We start from the raw sequence: 17,673 nt of genomic DNA on the forward strand, positions 1-17,673 counted from the left end.
GATAGGTCAATCTATGGCTACTAGCCGAGATGGTCAGGACACAACCCTATGCAATGGGTATCCCTAAGCCTCTGACTGCCAGAGGCTGTGACAGGGCAAGAGGGGGTAGATCACTCGTTAAATTGCTCTGTTCTGTTCATTCCCTTGGAAGCACCTGGCATTGGCCACTGTCAGAAGACAGGATACTGGGCTAGATGGACCACTTGTCCAACCCAGTATGGACACTATTATGTTCTTCTGAACAGGAAATGCAGTTACAGCCCCACCCTCTGGATCCCGAACCCTGGGCCGGAGAGCCCTACCCTCTGGAACCTGAACTCTAGGCTGGAGAGCCCTACCCTCTGAACCCGAACCCTAGGCCAGAGAGCCCTACCCTCTGAACCTGAACCCTAGGCCAGGGAGCCCTACCCTTTGGAATGTTAACCCTAGCCTGTGCAGCCCGAAGTGGCGGCAAACAGCAGAGAGGCTAACAGAGGGAGTTTGCCTGGGATCTGTCTGAAAGGAGGTACGCTAAGGGCTACATTAAGGAGGCTATGTTGCTGAGTATCTGAGTGTCTGTTGTGGGGACAGTTTGACCGTGTGCTTGATTGGTTGTTTGTTTGAAAAGTGTGAATTGGGAGTGCTTTCTTCCAGGTGAGCTTTGAGTGGGCCTGACTGTTATAAAAAGCCAGTCAGCTGTGAACCAGCTGAGTGGCAAACAGCAGAGAGGCTAACAGAGGGAGTTTGCCTGGGAGTTCGCCCGGGGAGAGCCCACTGAGGCTTACATCTTGCCGACTTCTTTGAGTAGTTACTACAACTCCTGAGGAAGCTCGTAGAAGGAAGGTAATATGGATGGGGAGCGTTCAGCTATTGTGACCTGCACTGGATGTGCCATGTTTGTCTTTCTTCCACAGGACAGAAGCAACTTTGTCTGTATAAAGTGCAAGCTGGTCTCCCCCATATTGGAAGAGAAGGTTCAAGGTCTGGAGAAAGAAGTATCGACCCTGCGTTGCATAAGAGAAACTGAAGATTTCCTGGACAGACATCAGGCTATGCTTCTATGGACACAAAGTTCTGAAGATTCAGAGCAGGCTGCGCAGCGGGGACAGGAGGACGGTGAAGAAATTTGGCAGCATGTGACCTCCAGAAGAAGAAAGGGGAGCGTCCATGTACCAGCAGCACAGATACAGGTAAGCAACTGTTTTCATGTTCTCTCCACAGGTACTAATGCGGAGAGTGGACTAGATGATACATCTGAGGGAAGGGAACAGAAGGAGACTCCGCTGATTGGAAGGCATGAGATGCACTGTCCTAGGGATGGGGGTTCCACGACCACCAGTCCGAAGAGGAGGAGGCGGGCGGTGGTGGTCAGAGATTCTCTCCTCAGGGGGACTGAGTCATCTATCTGCCGCCCTGACCAGGAAAACCAAGAAGTCTACTGCTTGCCAGGAGCTAGGATTCACGATGTGACGGAGAGACTGCCGAGACTCATCAAGCCCTCGGATCGCTACCCCTTCCTGCTTCTCCACGTGGGCACCAATGATACTGCCAAGAATGACCTTGAGCGGATCACTTCAGAATATGTGGCTCTGGGAAGAAGGATAAAGCAGTTTGAGGCGCAAGTGGTGTTTTCGTCCATCCTCCCCATAGAAGGAAAAGGCCTGGGTAGAGACCGTCGAATCGTGGAAGTCAACGAATGGCTATGCAGGTGGTGTCGGAGAGAAGGCTTTGGATTTTTTGACCATGGGATGGTGTTGCAAGAAGGAGGAGTGCTAGGCAGAGAGGGGCTCCACCTAACGAAGAGAGGGAAGAGCATTTTCACAAGCAGGCTGGCTAACCTACTGAGGAGGGCTTTAAACTAGGTTCACCGGAGGAAGGAGATCAAAGCCCTGAGATAAGTGGGGACGTGGGATACCAGGAGGAAGCACGAGCAGGAGAACGCGAAAGGGGAGGGCTCCTGCCTCATACTAAGAAAGCAGGACAAACAGCAAGTTATCTCAAGTGCCTATACACAAATGCAAGAAGCCTGGGAAACAAGCAGGGAGAACTGGAAGTCCTGGCACAGTCAAGGAATTATGATGTGATTGGAATAACAGAGACTTGGTGGGATAACTCACATGACTGGAGTACTGTCATGGGTGGATATAAACTGTTCAGGAAAGACAGGGCAAGAGCTTTAAAATGGTTTCCTTGAGGACCTTCTCAATGATCAGAAGCAGCAGCCCAGGTAGCAGGTCAGTGATGGGAGCAGAGCCACAGAAGCAGCCCAGAGAGCAGGAGGCAGAGAAGCAGCAGGGGAATGGTCCAGCTATTGTGGGGAACTTTCCCGGCTTATACAATACCCCGGTGAAATGGGCTAGTGAAAGGATCTGAGTTCTCGCTCCCACTTCCTTTTACCAAGAGGCCTGCCTGACCTCGAGGGCTCCCCTTCCTCCCTCCTGTGTGGCAAAGTCCTTGTAACCCCAACAGCAGGGGGTTGGACTAGATGACCTCCTGAGGTCCCTTCCAACCCTGATATTCTATGATTGTATGATTCTATGTATACCAACCCTATCCTGCAGAGTCTTACCCTTTGAAAGCCTACCCACAGCTCAAGGAGCCCCACACTTTGGTTCCCTAAGCGTAGTTTGGAGAGTCTTCTCCATTGTAACCTTAACACAAGCCTGGGTAAGCCTACCCATGGAAACATAGCCCTAGTTTGGGAGCCTTGTCCTCTGGAATCATTCCTCTAGCCAGATAGCCCTACCATGTGGGACATTAATGTTACCCTGACATGTCCTACCCTTGGACTCCCTAACCCTAGCATAGGCAGCACTACCCTCTGAAAGCTTAACCATAGCTTGGGGAATGCCTGCAGTGGAAAATCTCATCACTACCCTAGGCCCAGTTTCTCCCAACAGAAATCACTCTAGAGAATATGGTTCAGGATGAACCCTCTGGTAATCTTCCCCCCACCACCATCTGGAATGGCCCAGGAGCTCTGGTTTTTAAGACAATCACAGTTACCATTTCCCCAGCCTCCCCTGTAGAGAGGGCCTTTCTATCCACACATACATTCTTTCTTGTTTATTTTATGGGGCTGGTGAATACTCTAGTTAAGAAGATGAGTTCTTTGCTCCTTACCCTGTTGGTCCATGAGGATGGGAGCTCCACCTAATGATGCCACAGAGTCCACCAGTAGTAAGCACTTATATCTAGCAAAGGGAAAGGAAGAGCAGACATTACTTAGCAAACATCAACCTGTTTGTCTTGGTGTCTGAAAGCTTCTCATTCATTCTGGTTCTTATCATTTCTCTGATCAGACAATAGTTTTCCAGAGTCCTGGATTTCCCAGGACCCTCCTGAAATGTGTTAAGCACCACTGCAACAGCTCTAGCAGGGTCACTAACCTGCCCATTACTTTGCCCATGGACAGTGGTGAAAGAGAAACATGCAATTTTGTCTTACCTGGGAATGCTATTATACCCCACTGTTCGATGAGTATTCAGTACCCCTCTGGGCACCTGATCCATAGAGGATCTGAGTCTGCAATAGCTGCCTAGGAGGGGCTTGGAACCCTAACCTGAGCCCCCTACCTTCTTGAACCCTAACCTTAGTCCAGTGGCTCTCAACCTTTCCAGACTATACCTTTCTGGAGTCTGATTTGTTTTGCATATCCCCAAGTTTCACCTCACTTAAAAACTACTTGCTTACAAAATCAGACATAAAAATACAAAAGTGTCACAGCACACTAGTACTGAAACATTGCTACTGCCTCATTTTACCATTTAATTATCAACTAAATTAATTGAAATATAAATATTGTACTTACATTTCAGTGTATATGTAAGTGGACTGTTAGTCCCTTACTAAAACTCAGTGGAGTTTTTTTGGTTGGCTAGCTCCCAGTACTAAAAATAAGGGGAAGGGTCAATGGGAATTTGCCTAGATCACTCTGGACCCTATGCCTACCCTCCAGCGTATCTACCTCTCCCCACAGCTTAGTGTCATCCATGAACTTGCTGAGGGTGCAACCTATCCCATCATCCAGATCATTAATAAAGATGTGGGAGGAGGGATAGCTCAGTGGTTTGAGCATTGGCCTGCTAAACCCAGGGTTGTGAGCTCAATCCTTGAGGGGGCCATTTAGAGATCTGGGGCAAAAATTGGGGATTGGTCCTGCTTTGAGCAGGGGGTTGAACTTGATGACCTCCTGAGTTTCCTTTTAACCCTGATATTCTATGAAACAAAACCAGCCCAAGGACTGACCATTGGGGCACTCTGCTTGATACCAGCTGCCAAATAGATATCAAGCCGTTGATCACTGCCCAGTGAGCTAGCCAACTTTCTATCCACCTTATAGTCCATTCATCCAATCCATACTTTTTTAACTTACTGTCAAGAATACTGTGGGAGACCATAACAAAAGCTTTGCTAAAGTCAAGATATATCACATCCACCGCTTTCCCCATATCCAGAGAACCAGTTATCTCATCATAGAAGACCAGCAGGTTGGTCAGGCATGACTTGCCCTTAGTGAATCCATGTTGACTGTTTCTGATCACCTTCCTCTCCTCCAAGAGCTTTAAAATGGTTTCCTTGAGGACCTTCTCAATGATCAGAAGCAGCAGCCCAGGGAGCAGGTCAGTGATGGGAGCAGAGCCACAGAAGCAGCCCAGAGAGCAGACCTGTGCTGGGTGGAGAAGTGCAGCAACCAGAGCCAGAGGGGCCAGAAAAGCAGCCCAGGGGGCAGGAGGCAGAGCAGCAGCAGTGCTGAGGCTGAGTGAAGCTGGAGCTGGGGCTGGAGCAGTCTGGAGCCGGATGCGGTGAGCAGCTGGGGAGAGCAAGGGGGACACTGGGCAGCAGGCCCAGTGCAGGGAGATGCCCCCCCCAGCCAAGAGGTCTTCCAGGTGGTACTGGGAGGGGGATCATAACCCTGACAGGGGGTGGGAGAGCTGATGCTGGGAAGAAGGGTTCTGCCACCTACAGCCTGAGGGTGCGTGCCCTCCGCCAGAGCAAGTGTCTGACCCTCAGCATCCCTGCAGCACATCCAGAGCCTGGGCAGGAGGCCTGGGACATGTGAGAAACAGACTGAACTGCCCTTACCCTCCAGAGATGGCTGGTTGTGGTGTCCCCATACCACAGAGCGGGGTGATGTATTTTCCTTTAACCTTTCCCATTTTTTCCTTTTTTTAAAAAAAATTTATTTCTGTTTAATAAATTGTGTTTGCTTGAATTATATGCAATGATCAGTGAGTCAGGGAAGTGTCCGGTGCGGAGAGAGCACCCTGGAGTGGGGACACCCTAGTCCCTGCCCTAAGTGACCATGACAAGCTTGGGGGTTGAGCCCCCCAAGAGTTCTGGGCCTACCCTTGTTGGGGTTACAAGGACTTTGCCACACAGGAGGGAGGAAGGGGAGCCCTCGAGGTCAGGCAGGCCTCTTGGTAAAAGGAAGTGGGAGCGAGAACTCAGATCCTTTCACTAGCCCATTTCACCGGGGTATTGTATAAGCCGGGAAAGTTCCCCACAATAGCTGGACCATTCCCCCGCTTACATATAGTATATAGAGTAGGGTTGCCAGGTGTCCAGTTTTCAACCGGAATGCTGACCGGGCCATTAAAAGTCTGGTCAGCGGTGCTGCAGGGCTAAGACAGGCTAGTCCCACCTGTCCTGGCACCGCGCTGCACCCCGGAAGTGGCCAGCTTGTCCAGCTCCTAGGTGGGAGGGCCATGGGGCTCCGTGCACTGCCCTGCCCTGAGCACCAGCGCCACACTCCCATTGGCTGGGAACCATGGCCAACGGGAGCTGGGGTGGTGGTGCCTGCGGGCGAGAGCAGGGCGCGGAGCCCCTTGGCCCTGAGCCCCAAACCCCTACCCCAGCCCCGAGCCCCCCAAGCCTGCAGCCTCCTCCTGAACTCCAAACCCCTCATCCCCAGCGCCACCCCAGAGCCCACACCCCCAGCCCAGCGTCTGTACCCCCTCCTGCCCCCCCACCTCCTGCCTCAATCCACAGCCCCCTCCTGCACTCTGAATCCCTCGGCCCCAGCCCCCAGCCTGGAGCCGCCTCCTGCACCCCAAACCCCTCATCCCCAGCCCCATCATTTCTAGCCCCACCCTGGAGCCCGCACCCTCAGTTAGAGCCATCACCCCCTCCTGCACCTCAACCCCCTGCCCCAGCCCAGTGAAAGTGAATGAGGATGGGGGAGAGCGAGCCACCGAGGGAGGGGGAATGTAGTGAGCGGCAGAGAAGGGGGCAGGGCCTCAGTAAAGGGGCGGGGCTAGGGTATTCAGTTTTGTGTGATTAGAATGTTGGCAACCCTAATATAGAGCAGTATAAACAAGTCATTGTCTGTATGAAATTTTAGTTTGTACTGACTTCGCTACTGCTTTTTATGTAGCCTGTTATAAAACTAGGCAAACATCTAGGTGAGTTGATGTACCCCTTGGAAGACCTCTGAGTACCCCAAGGGTCTGCATTCTGTTTGAGAATCACTGCCCTATCCTACATAGCCCTACCCTCTGGAACCCAAACCCTAGCCTGGAGAGCCCTACCCTCTGGAACCTGAACCCTAACTCAGGAAGCATTACTCTTTGCATCCCTAACTCTTGCTGAGGGAATCTTATCTGTTAGAACCCTAGCCCGTGGAGCCCTGCCCTCTTGAACCCTAACCTGAACCTAGGGCGGCCTATCCTTTGGAACATTAACCCTAGCCTGTGAAGCTTGAAGTGCTAGAACACCAACCCTATCCTACAAAGTCTTACCCTTTGAAAGCCTACCCACAGCTCAAGGAGCCCCACACTTTGGTTCCCTAAGCATAGTTTGGAGAGTCTTCTCCATTGTAACCTTAACCCAAGCCTGGGTAAGCCTACCCTTGGAAACGTAGCCCTAGCTTGGGAGCCTTGTCCTCTGGAATTGTTCCTCTAGCCCAAACAGCTCTACCATGTGGGACATTAATGTTACCCCAACATATCCTACCCTTGGACACCCAGATTCAGCACCTGGCAATGACCTGGCTGATGGTTGTTGTGCTGTGCCTGATTGCAGAACCCTCTCCTAACCAATGCGCTGTCTGACACTTTGCCCCCCACATTCAGTCCCTCTGAATAGAGGCTGTTGATAGACATTTGCTCCCCTTGCTACTGCTTTGTCGCCTATCTCTTCTCTGCTGCACTTAGCAAACAATAATGTGTGTTCCCTGGGCTCTCGCAGGGCCACCTGCTGATCTCCCATGACTTAGAACAAGAATAAAATGCAGGTGTGGCAACTTGGTGGTGGTGGAGCTTTGTGGTTTCTAGAGAGCATGATGCTCATTGGGCATTGTTAGTAAGTGTAGTGATTGTTTTGAGTTTCCCAGCACACCCCGACATCCCTGCCTTCCTGTGGTGCGTCCATGGTCCAGACAGTCTGTCCAGCCACAGGGCACCGTGTGGAGGATCCCACTGACCTGTGGCAGAGCTCTCCAAGGCCATCCAGGGGCTGAAGCACCCCGCTGGATGATTCTCCATGTGTGATGAAAAACAGTGAGGGCTTGTGCTGTGCCAGAGCCTACATGGGAGGGGGGGGGGGAGAGAGAGAGAGAGAGAGAGAGAGAGAATTAAATACACCAACCAAGCTGAGGAGGCTCTGGCACAGGGGTGGGTAAACTTTTTGGCCCAAGGGCCACATCTGGGTGGGGAAATTGTATGCAGGGCCATGAATGTAGGGCTGGGCAAGGGGTTGGGGTGCGGGAGGGAGTGCGGGGTGTAGGAGGGAGTGCAGAGTGCAGGAAGGGACTCAGGGCAAGGGGTTGGGGTGCAGGAGGCATTCAGCAGGGGGCTCAAGGCAGGGGTTTAGGGGGCTCAGGGCAGGGGGTTGGGGTGCGGATGCAGCAGGGGGCTAAGGGCAGGAGGTTAGGGTGCGGGGTGCAGGAGGGGTTCAGGGTGTGGGCTCCAGCCCAGCGCCACTTACCTTGAGCGGCTCTGGGGTGGCAGCAGCGTGCAGCGGGGCTAAGGCAGGCAGGCTCCCTAACTGCCCTGGCCCTGCGCCACTCCTGGATGTGGCCAGCATATCTGGCAGTGGCTCCTGGGGGTGGGGTGGGGCAGGCGGCTCTGCAGCACGGTGCCCTGGTCTGTGTGTACCACTCCCGGCCAATTGGAGCTATGGGGGGGGTGCCTACAGGCGAGGGCAGCGCACGGAGCCCTCTGCTCTTCCCCGTCCCCAAGGGGCTGCAGAGACTTGATGCTGGCCGCTTCTGGGAGCAGTGCGGGGCCAGGGCAGGCAGGGAGCCTGCCTTAGCCCCACTGCGCCATGGGACTGGCAATCCCGCAGGCCGCAGTTTGCCCTCCCCTGCTCTGGCAGAAACCCTACCATACACAGAGAACAGGGGCATTTCATGGGCAAAATTGTCCCTTGTGTTTGCACTCTGCGAGGCAGGGGATAATGTGCAGCCCCCTCAGTCCTCACATCATGAGAGTAACCTGCCGTCATGAGGTATAGAGATCCCTTTCTACCACTGTCACTAAGGGGTTAACAGGTAGGCTAGCCATCTTCTCAGCTGCAGCAACAGCTGCGGGATAAGAAGGCAAGCAGGGCCAAGGAGAGGGGGGCTGCAGAGGGACTATAGAGAAGGAGTTGCCTTCAGCTGCAGACTGGCAGGAAACCGGACTTATAGAGAGGCAGAAGTAAAGAGTGTGAGTCTGGCAAAGGCCTCCAGGAGAGCTGAGGTAGGTAGCAGCTCAGGTAAACATTGACGGTTTGTGAGGAGTCAGTCCCCACTGTTTAATGCATGGTCACTGGGCTGGAGCTTGGAGGAGTGGGTGGGCATGCTGGGGTTCCAGCAACTTCTTGGAGCAAAGGGGTTAGAGTGCTCCTCCAGGGGCCTGAAATTACTGACCCTTCATTGGACTCCTGGTCAGTCAGACTCTTTATTGCCCCAGAAGGGAGAGACTATAAATGACCAGGCTGGAGTCATAGGAGCAGCCACCCAGCACAGGGCCAATGACTGTTGGGGGGAAAGTGAGGCAGAATTTCTGCAACACCACACCCAATGCTGAGATGGCATTGGCTGGCAAAGGCACTGTCAGATGCCTGCATGGGCAGTGGTGCACTGGGAGCTCTCCTGTGGCTGCTGTCAGGTGTAGGTACTGGTGGGCTGCAGAGGTGGCACACCTGCTGGAAGACAGGAGTGTCTGTGCAATGAGAGCAGTGCCACAAGATGCTCCTATTTATTGTAGACATGCGCCATCATCATCTCCCACTTATTACCTCAAACAAGCTCCTTCATGCTTCCTCCAACCTGCCCCTGACTCTTGGGGCTGCTCCCTACAAACCTCTAGAAAGACACCTCATAATCCACCTTAAAACTCTCCTTTGCTGTGAGGCCTGCCAAAAGCTGATCCTGATGGGCAGGATCCCCTGGGAGAATAACATGAGGAGGAAAGGAGTCCAGGAGAGCTGGCTGTATTTTAAAGAATCCTTATTGAGGTTACAGGGACAAACCATCCCAATGTGTAGAAAGAATAGTAAAGATGGCAGGTGACCAGCTTGGCTTAACAGTGAAATCCTTGCTGATCTTAAACACAAAAAAGAAGCTTACAAGAAATGGAAGCTTGGATAAATGACCAGGGAAGAGTATAAAAATATTGCTCAAGCATGCAGGAGTGAAATCAGGAAGGCCAAATCACATCTGGAGTTGCAGCTAGCAAGAGATGTGAAGAGTAACAAGAAGGGTTTCTTCAGGTATGTTAGCAACAAGAAGAAAGTCAAGGAAAGTGTGGACCCCTTGCTGAATGATGGAGGCAACCTAGTGACAGAGGATGTGGAAAAAGCTAATGTACTCAATGCTTTTTTTGCCTCTGTCTTCACAAACAAGGTCAGCTCCCAGACTGCTGCACTGGGCAGCACAGCATGGGGAGGAGGTGACCAGCCCTCTGTGAAGGAAGAAGTGGTTCGGGACTATTTAGAAAACCTGGACAAGCACAAGTCAATGGGGCTGGATGCGCTGCATCCAAGAGTGCTAAAGGAGTTGGGGGATGTGATTGCAGAGCCATTGGCCATTACCTTTGAAAACTCATGGCGATCGGGGGAGGTCCCGGACGACTGGAAAAAGGCTAATGTAGTGCCCATCTTTAAAAAAGGGAAAGAGGAGGATCTGGGGAACTACAGGCCAGTCAGCCTCACCTCAATCCCTGGAAAAATCATGGAGCAGATCCTCAAGGAATCAATTCTGAAGCACTTAGAGGAGAGGAAAGTGATCAGGAACAGTCAGCATGGATTCACCAAGGGCAAGTCATGCCTGACTAACCTAATTGCCTACTATGATGAGATAACTGGCTCTGTGGATGAGGGGAAAGCAGTGGACGTGGTGTTCCTTGACTTTAGCAAAGCTTTTGACAGTCTCCCACAGTATTCTTGCCAGCAAGTTAAAGAAGTATGGGCTGGATGAATGGACGATAAGGTGGATAGAAAGTTGGCTAGATCATCGGGCTCAAGGGGTCGTGATCAATGGCTCCATGTCTAGCTGGCAGCCGGTATTAAGTGGAGTGCCCCAAGGGTCGGTCCTTGGGCTGGTTTTGTTCAATATCTTCCTTAATGATCTGGAGGATGGTATGGATTGCACCCTCAGCAAGTTTGCAGATGACACTAAACTGGGAGGAGAGGTAGATACACTGGAGGGTAGGGGTAGGATACAGAGGGCCCTAGACAAATTAGAAGACTGGGCCAAAAGAAATCCGATGAGGTTCAACAAGGACAAGTGCAGAGTCCTACACTTAGGACGGAAGAATCCCATGCACCGCTATAGACTAGGGACCGAATGGCTAGGCAGCAGTTCTGCAGAAAAGGACCTAGGAGTTACAGTGGACGAGAAGCTGGATATGAGTCAACAGTGTGCCCTTGTTGCCAAGAAGGCCAATGGCATTTTGGGATGTATAAGTAGGGGCGTTGCCAGCAGATCGAGGGACGTGATCATTCCCCTCTATTCAACATTGGTGAGGCCTCATCTCGAGTACTGTGTCCAGTTTTGGGCCCCACACTACAAGAAGGATGTGGAAACATTGGAAAACATCCAGCGGAGGGCAACAAAAATGATTAGGGGACTGGAACACATGACTTATGAGGAGAGGCTGAGGGAACTGGGATAGTTTAGTCTGCGGAAGAGAAGAATGAGGGGGGAATTGATAGCTGCTTTCAACTACCTGAAAGGGGGTTCCAAAGAGGATGGATCTAGACTGTTCTCAGTGGTACCAGATGACAGAACGAAGAGTAATGGTCTCAAGTTGCAGTGGGGAAGGTTTAGATTGGATATTGGGAAAAACTTTTTCACTAAAAGGGTGGTGAAGCACTGGAATGGGTTACCTAGGGAGGTGGTGGAATCTGCTTCCTTAGAAGTTTTTAAGGTCAGGCTTGACAAAGCCCTGGCTGGGATGATTTAGTTGGGGATTGGTCCTGCTTTGAGCAGGGGGTTGGACAAGATGACCTCCTGAGGTCCCTTCCAACCCTGATATTCTATGATACTATGATTCTATGAACCCTGAGGATGGCTGGCGAGCCGAGACCCTGCCTGTTGTCTCATTGTTTCCTTGTGCTCCCCTGTCCGTCTGTAGCCATCTGTTGTCTCCTATCTTACACTTGGACTGTCAGCTCTTTGGGGAAGGCTCTCTTTGTGCTGTGTTTGTACCTCTCCTAGCACAGTGGGATCCTGGTCCATGGCAACTCTAAGGTGCTAACGCAACACAAATGAATAATGTTGTTACGAAGCCAGGTGGGCTTGTTAGTGATGAACACTCTCCCTCTACTGGACACTGTGTGTGTATCAGGCACTCAGCTCTGCTAGGAACCTACACAGCAATCTCGGCGTGAGGGAGCCCTGCCTGAAAATGCTCGCATTACACTTAACAGACCCTAGGGAGCCGAGAGGGACCATATATTCTAGCAGTTAAATGCGTGCGTGTCCAGTGGAAACAGTGCATGGTTCTCTCTCTTACTTCTCCATGCTTTCTTCCTGTACTCCCTCATGTCTTTCCTCTGAAGAGCCAAGGAGACAACACTCAGTCCCAAACACTTATACAAACAAAGCAAAGGGTGTGTGGATGGCAACATAAGAAATGTAGGGCCAGGACATCAGCTTGTGTAAACCAGCATCGCTTCCATTGCACCAAGCTGGGGCTCAGCCCTTTGCTTTCCTGCTAGCAGTGAAGGACAGAGTTGCCACATGAGGGCTGCGTTTTTGGCAGGAACCACCGGAGACACACAGTGCCCCTACTGTCTGGTAGGATGGGGAATGCTCCTCTTCCCAATATTTCTCAGGGCTGCAGGCAGAACTGGGCAGGGAGCTGAGGCTCTGCAGACGTGCTCTGATAGTGTGAGTAGCTGCCCACCCTCCACTTGGTGAGCTGCAGGGTTCTCCTGGGCAGGGCAGCTACTTGTAAGCTCAGAGGATGCATTAGGGGACTGTTGAGAATAGTTTCTCCTCTGGGCAAGCCCATTCTTGCTTTCTCTGCCTGCCATTGCAGCAACATGAGGATTCCTGCCTCTCCTTATGTCCCAGGAGGCCGCAGTCACCCAGGCTATTCTAGCCAACGCCAGCGCACTGCAGTCTAGTCCCAACGTCTTTGCTCCGATACGTGTAGCACTCACCTCCTCAATCTCCTTTAGTGCAAAGTATTCTCCAGGGGGCTTCACCAGCTGGTGGACATCAGCTCCTGAAAGGGGCAGGATAGAGAGTCAGTGCCCTGGCAGAAGTGCCCTAGCAAACCCTGCTGTGCAGTTCCATCTCTAACAACAGCCCTGAATAGCACCAGTAGCCTCGAACCCCCAACATTAAACAATGAGGGACAGATTGTGCTGGCTGTGCTGTGATATGCAAGTGTGGAACAGGATGCACAGAGCCATTCCCCACAGGCACCTTGGCACAGTGCAACCAACATCCCAGGGTTGGTGCAATGACCAGGGGAGAATTAGCACGTCTGATGCCACAAAGCACCCCAAAGGGGGTGGGGGTGGAGTCGCCATGGTGCCAAGCCTCCACTCATCAGCGGATGGACCATGACCAACTTCGAGTTGTTGTTCTGGGTGTGTAATAAGTCATGTATTAACTGGGAAGCAGAGACACCTGTCAAAGTCCAGCCTGGCCTCATGGGAATTTGTCCACTTGAAAACTGGGAAAATGCTGAAAGCCCTCCCAATATCACTGATTAAACTTGTACACGCTGTGCCCCTGGGTAGCAGCCCCCCTGTTCCCCATCCCAACCACTGGCTCACTAGAAAGGAAGGGAAATAGAAATTTCCCTGTGTGGGTCAGAGATGTAAAGGCCAGGAGGCACCATGGAGCACAAAGACTGTGTCAGTGTAACGTAGCCCAGTCAGATTCTCACTGAAAGACTGGGAACTGCAGCTGTCATAGCTTCCACTGGGGTATCACATACAGGGACTCCATGCATTTCTGAGGAAGGCAAAGGTGATGGTTCCGTGAGATGTCTGTTCCTTTTAAGGCTCCCTGGGTGGATTCAGTTCCCCTTTATTACCCCCAAAGGTCTGTATTGATGGCAGGGCCCCTGGACCTACTTCTACTCAGTGAGGCCAGCTCTACACTGGGGTTTTTGCAGCAGGATACAGTGATGGATGTGCCCAAAGCAAACCCTTAGTAATGCTTGTATTAGTGTAATACATCACTTGCACTGGTTTAATTTACCCAGGCTTGCAACTCCCCTGGTATAATTCATGACTTACACTAGTGCAGTGTGTCTACACCAGGCTTTTGCACTAGGGGTTTACACTGGTCCAGCTACCCCAGTGTAATTACACCAATGCATAGAACCCCAGTGTAGACAAGGACTTACGGCAGATCCTCAAAGGTATTTAGGCACCTAACTCTCATTTAAATCAAGTGGGAAATAAATGTCTTTGGGGATTTTACATACTGTTCAGTCCTGCCCAACTTCTTCTCTCCTTCAGCACCTGAAAACTTTCTCTCTATTCTGCAGCAAGCCCCTTGCTAACAAAATCTGCCTTTGCCAAAACTTCCCTGATTTCTATGAGCTCCCAGAAGACAGTCAGTGGAAAAGGGAGAGAGGGCTATTTCTTCCAAATTCTCTCAGGCCTGCCAAGTGCCCAGCCAGGGCAGAATGAGCAGGGCCATACTGTATCTGAGCAGCAAGAGTCCAAGTGAGCTGTCAATTACACTAGGTCAGTGTAATCACTCCAGAGTTGGACAAAGCAATTTGGCCCTAAGTGTCAAGATGCAGCATGTCTCTGTATAATGGTTCTGACCTAGCCACAGTGCACATTTTACTGAGATCCACTGGCAGTGAGCAAGAATCTAACTTAGTCCCTGGTCTGAGCCATCGTGGAGCTGTTTGTAGCTTGGGCCCTCAGACAGCAAACAGGAAGGAGGTCAAGTCCCATACCCAGTCTCTTGGAGATGTCTGTTGCGCGCTCGCCCCAGATTCCATTCACTGCTATCAGCACCACCTCTCCAGCCTCCACCGCATTCAGAAGCGCAGCCTCCATGGCACAGTGGCCTGGGCCACTGATGGCCAGAGTCAGTGGGTTCTGTGTCTGGAAGGCGTACTGGATTCCCAACTTGATTTCATCCATGATCTGAGGAGAACGGACAAGATGCCAGGGTTAAAGCAGCCACCTGCAGTTTGGCAGTGTAACTGCATTGAAATCAACACCCACTAATAGTAAAAAGAAAAGGAATACTTGTGGCACCTTAGAGACTAACAAATTTATTTGAGCATAAGCTTTCGTGAGCTACAGCTCACTTCATCGGATGCATTGAATGCATCCACTGAATGCATCCGATGAAGTGAGCTGTAGCTCACGAAAGCTTATGCTCAAATAAATTTGTTAGTCTCTAAGGAGCCACAAGTACTCCTTTTCTTTTTGCGGATACAGACGAACACAGCTGCTACTCTGAAACCTGAGTTCATGATGTGACCCAGTAGTGCTGTCACTTACTGCAGAGTATTTGACTTTAAGGCACAAACTCACTATATTTACAACTTTTAGCTATTTCTTACAGAAATGAGTTTTACCAAAAATAAAACCGATCCCTACCCCTATCTTTGTGGGAGGCCTCTCTTGTGGTGCCCATGGGGCACTGCTGAACTAGACAGACACTCTACTCAGTTCTGAAAGGAAACTAAAGAGCTAGAGACCAACACCAAACAGCTAGACACAACGAATGCCAGACCCTGCTGGCACCGCTCATGGAGAGCTTTGCCATGGAAGCACTGAAGGAAGTTAGGGAAAGGATTTTGTTTCTACCCGAGTTCTCCAAATGCTGGGAGAATTGGGAATCCGACAGGCAGTGGATGGTGGTCCTCTAGGCAATTCCCCAAACTGCTTTTCAGCTTGATCCAAAGCCCATTCAAATCAGTGGGAATCTTTCCACTGACTGAAAGGTCACAGGCTTTAGAGCAGCCTCGGAGTGGTGAATGGGGAGGAATCAGAGCTGTGGCTCTGAGTCTGCAAGAGCCTGAAGCACATGAGTCATCCCCGTGGCCGTGAAGGCAGAGGCACATGCACAGAGGAGAGATTTCAAGAAACACACTGACACCAAAAGCTGAAAGAAGCCAGGAGAAATGACAGCCCAACAGTGACTTATAATTAGTATTGCTAAAGCACCTCTTCTGTGCTCTAGGAGACTCAGAAAGTGATGTCTTGTGGGAATGGAACCCAGAAGAGGGGAAAAGAAGGTCAGGAGCAAGGGAAAGTGGGTTTCATTTGCTATCTAAAACATTGCACTGGTGCCTGAGGAGAGGGGGAGGCTGCAGATCATAGGAAACACTTCGAATGAGTGACCACGTTCTGGAGAAGTTGAGTCGTAGTCCTCACCTGGAACATTTCCTTGTGGAGGTGTCCAATTAGCTGCCGACCTCCTGCAGCCAAGATCCGAGGAGGGACGTTTGAGGGCCCAGGCCCCAGGAGCAGCCTGTCTGGAATGGCCAGGGGCTGCCACAGTACTGCAGGGGGTGGCACCAGCAGCTGTTGTGAAGACATTGCGCGATAACGTGGAGCTGGGAGCCCAGGCAGAAGGAGAGGAGCCCGAACCGTAGCCTGGAGCACTCGGGAGGCACTGCCCATCACTGCTCGATGCATCTTTGGGGCCTGAGATAACAGAATGAACCTTCACCCTGACAGCAACCAGCCCCTGGGCCTGCTGCCACTAGCCGTCGAGCTCCTGTTCCTCTCTGACAGAGCCTCTGCTGGGAGTGGTGACTCAAACGCTGTCAAACCCTCTGCTCTGTCACACTGACCTTCACAGTCCTGGCAATAAAAGCCTAAGTCTAAAGCAACACAGCCCACTTCCCAATGGCCCGGCAGCTCCCTGGCTCCTCCTCGATGTTCCCGCAGAGAGCTCCTCTTGAAAACACACCCCCATTACCCCTCCTGGCCTATGAACTCTGCACCTGGTAGGAGCTGGCACTGACCGCCGCTGTTCATGTGGCACTAACAATGTTGCTGCTTCTTGCTTTAGCCACATAATTTCCTGGTGTGGGAGAAAATCCCCACGTTTGTCTAAGCTGCTCAGTCAGAGCGGTTTTCCCCATAGCTCAGTGAGATAACAAGACACTGCTGTGCTCTGCCAGACTGCCCTGTTGTGGCCTTGGTGAGGGTGCCCCGGTCCTCACTCCCTGTCCTATGTCCTTTTTACCATGCCATGGTTTCTGGTAGCTCCAAGAGGCCGCAGCCATGCTACTGAGAACTCAGAGAAGCCCTGCCCCGAAGAGCTTCCAGTCTCAATAGCCAAGATGTACAGAGGGTGAGAAGGAAAACAGGCACAGAAAAGTGAGGGGTCTTGCCCCAGGTCACCCAGCAGGGCAGTGGCAGAGCTGGGAATGGATCCCAGCTCTCCTGAGTCCCACTCCCATTCAAGAAATCACTTTTCATCACTGTGGGTTACTCAGATATTGGTGCGTGAACAGTCCCAGGCTGCTTCCCTGGCACTTCCATTCAAGAATGCGTTTGTGACATCCAATCCCTATCCTGTGGTCAGGGATGTCACAGACATTGCCTGGAAAGCGCTAGATGCTGCAGTGGGTTTGTGGCCTGAACTCCAAAGCACAGCTTGTCGAAGAGGAGGAGTGTGGAATACAAAGAGCTCTGAACTCTCATGAGGTGTTTCTCTCTCTCTCTTTTCCTTCTCACGTTCTCCCTCCCTCTTCCCCCATTTCGTCTGCTTTCCTTCCCTTCCTCCCCTCCTCCTCTCAGCCTTACTTGGGCCCGGAACCAAAGCCTGGGAAAGTTAGCAGGAATCATTCCATTGATTTGGGATCAGGACACTAGGCCCCATCACGTGCCTAAGAAATCAATGGGATGCTTACTATTGATTTCAGTAGTGCAGGATTAGGCCCTTGAATTAGCACTGTTACTAGTTGGCCAAGACTAGCAGGTGGAGAAGCAGGATTAACTGGGGTTAATAGCTGGCCATATCAGTGCGCTTCTCAGATCTTCGGATCTCAACTTACTGGTAGTGAAATTCCACGAACCAGTGCACAAGCAATAGCTGCTTCCTGTGGTTTGCTGCCTCCCTCTCTCGGACGAGTCTCCTCCCCCGTGCTGTGCCTTTGTGTTTCTGTGATTTTCCTGGATGCTGCCACATTTTGCTCACTCAAGTCCCAGTCCTCATTTACTGTCGATTAATCTCTGCAGTTTCTATACAAGTACTTTCGCGGAGGGAGGGATAGCTCAGTGGTTTGAGCATTAGCCTGCTAAACCCAGGGTTGTGAG

General features: G+C 51.5%; 1 protein-coding gene across 1 annotated transcript in view; it reads right to left on the reverse strand.

Moving 5' to 3' along the window:
• AGXT (alanine--glyoxylate and serine--pyruvate aminotransferase) overlaps window positions 1–16,269 on the reverse strand; it is a 29,297-nt gene extending 13,028 nt beyond the window's left edge. The window contains exons 1-5 of the mRNA XM_037908859.2: window positions 15,778–16,269; window positions 14,343–14,535; window positions 12,574–12,638; window positions 7,403–7,503; window positions 3,103–3,173 (exon numbers count right to left, since the gene is read on the reverse strand). Of these exons, the coding sequence (XP_037764787.1) occupies window positions 3,103–3,173; window positions 7,403–7,503; window positions 12,574–12,638; window positions 14,343–14,535; window positions 15,778–16,041 (694 nt within the window). The 5' untranslated portion in view covers window positions 16,042–16,269. The remainder of the gene's footprint in view (window positions 1–3,102; window positions 3,174–7,402; window positions 7,504–12,573; window positions 12,639–14,342; window positions 14,536–15,777) is intronic.
• Between the last annotated feature and the right edge of the window lie 1,404 nt (window positions 16,270–17,673).

The sequence above is a fragment of the Chelonia mydas genome, chromosome 9, assembly GCF_015237465.2.
Source record: "Chelonia mydas isolate rCheMyd1 chromosome 9, rCheMyd1.pri.v2, whole genome shotgun sequence".
NCBI lineage: Eukaryota > Metazoa > Chordata > Testudines > Cheloniidae > Chelonia > Chelonia mydas.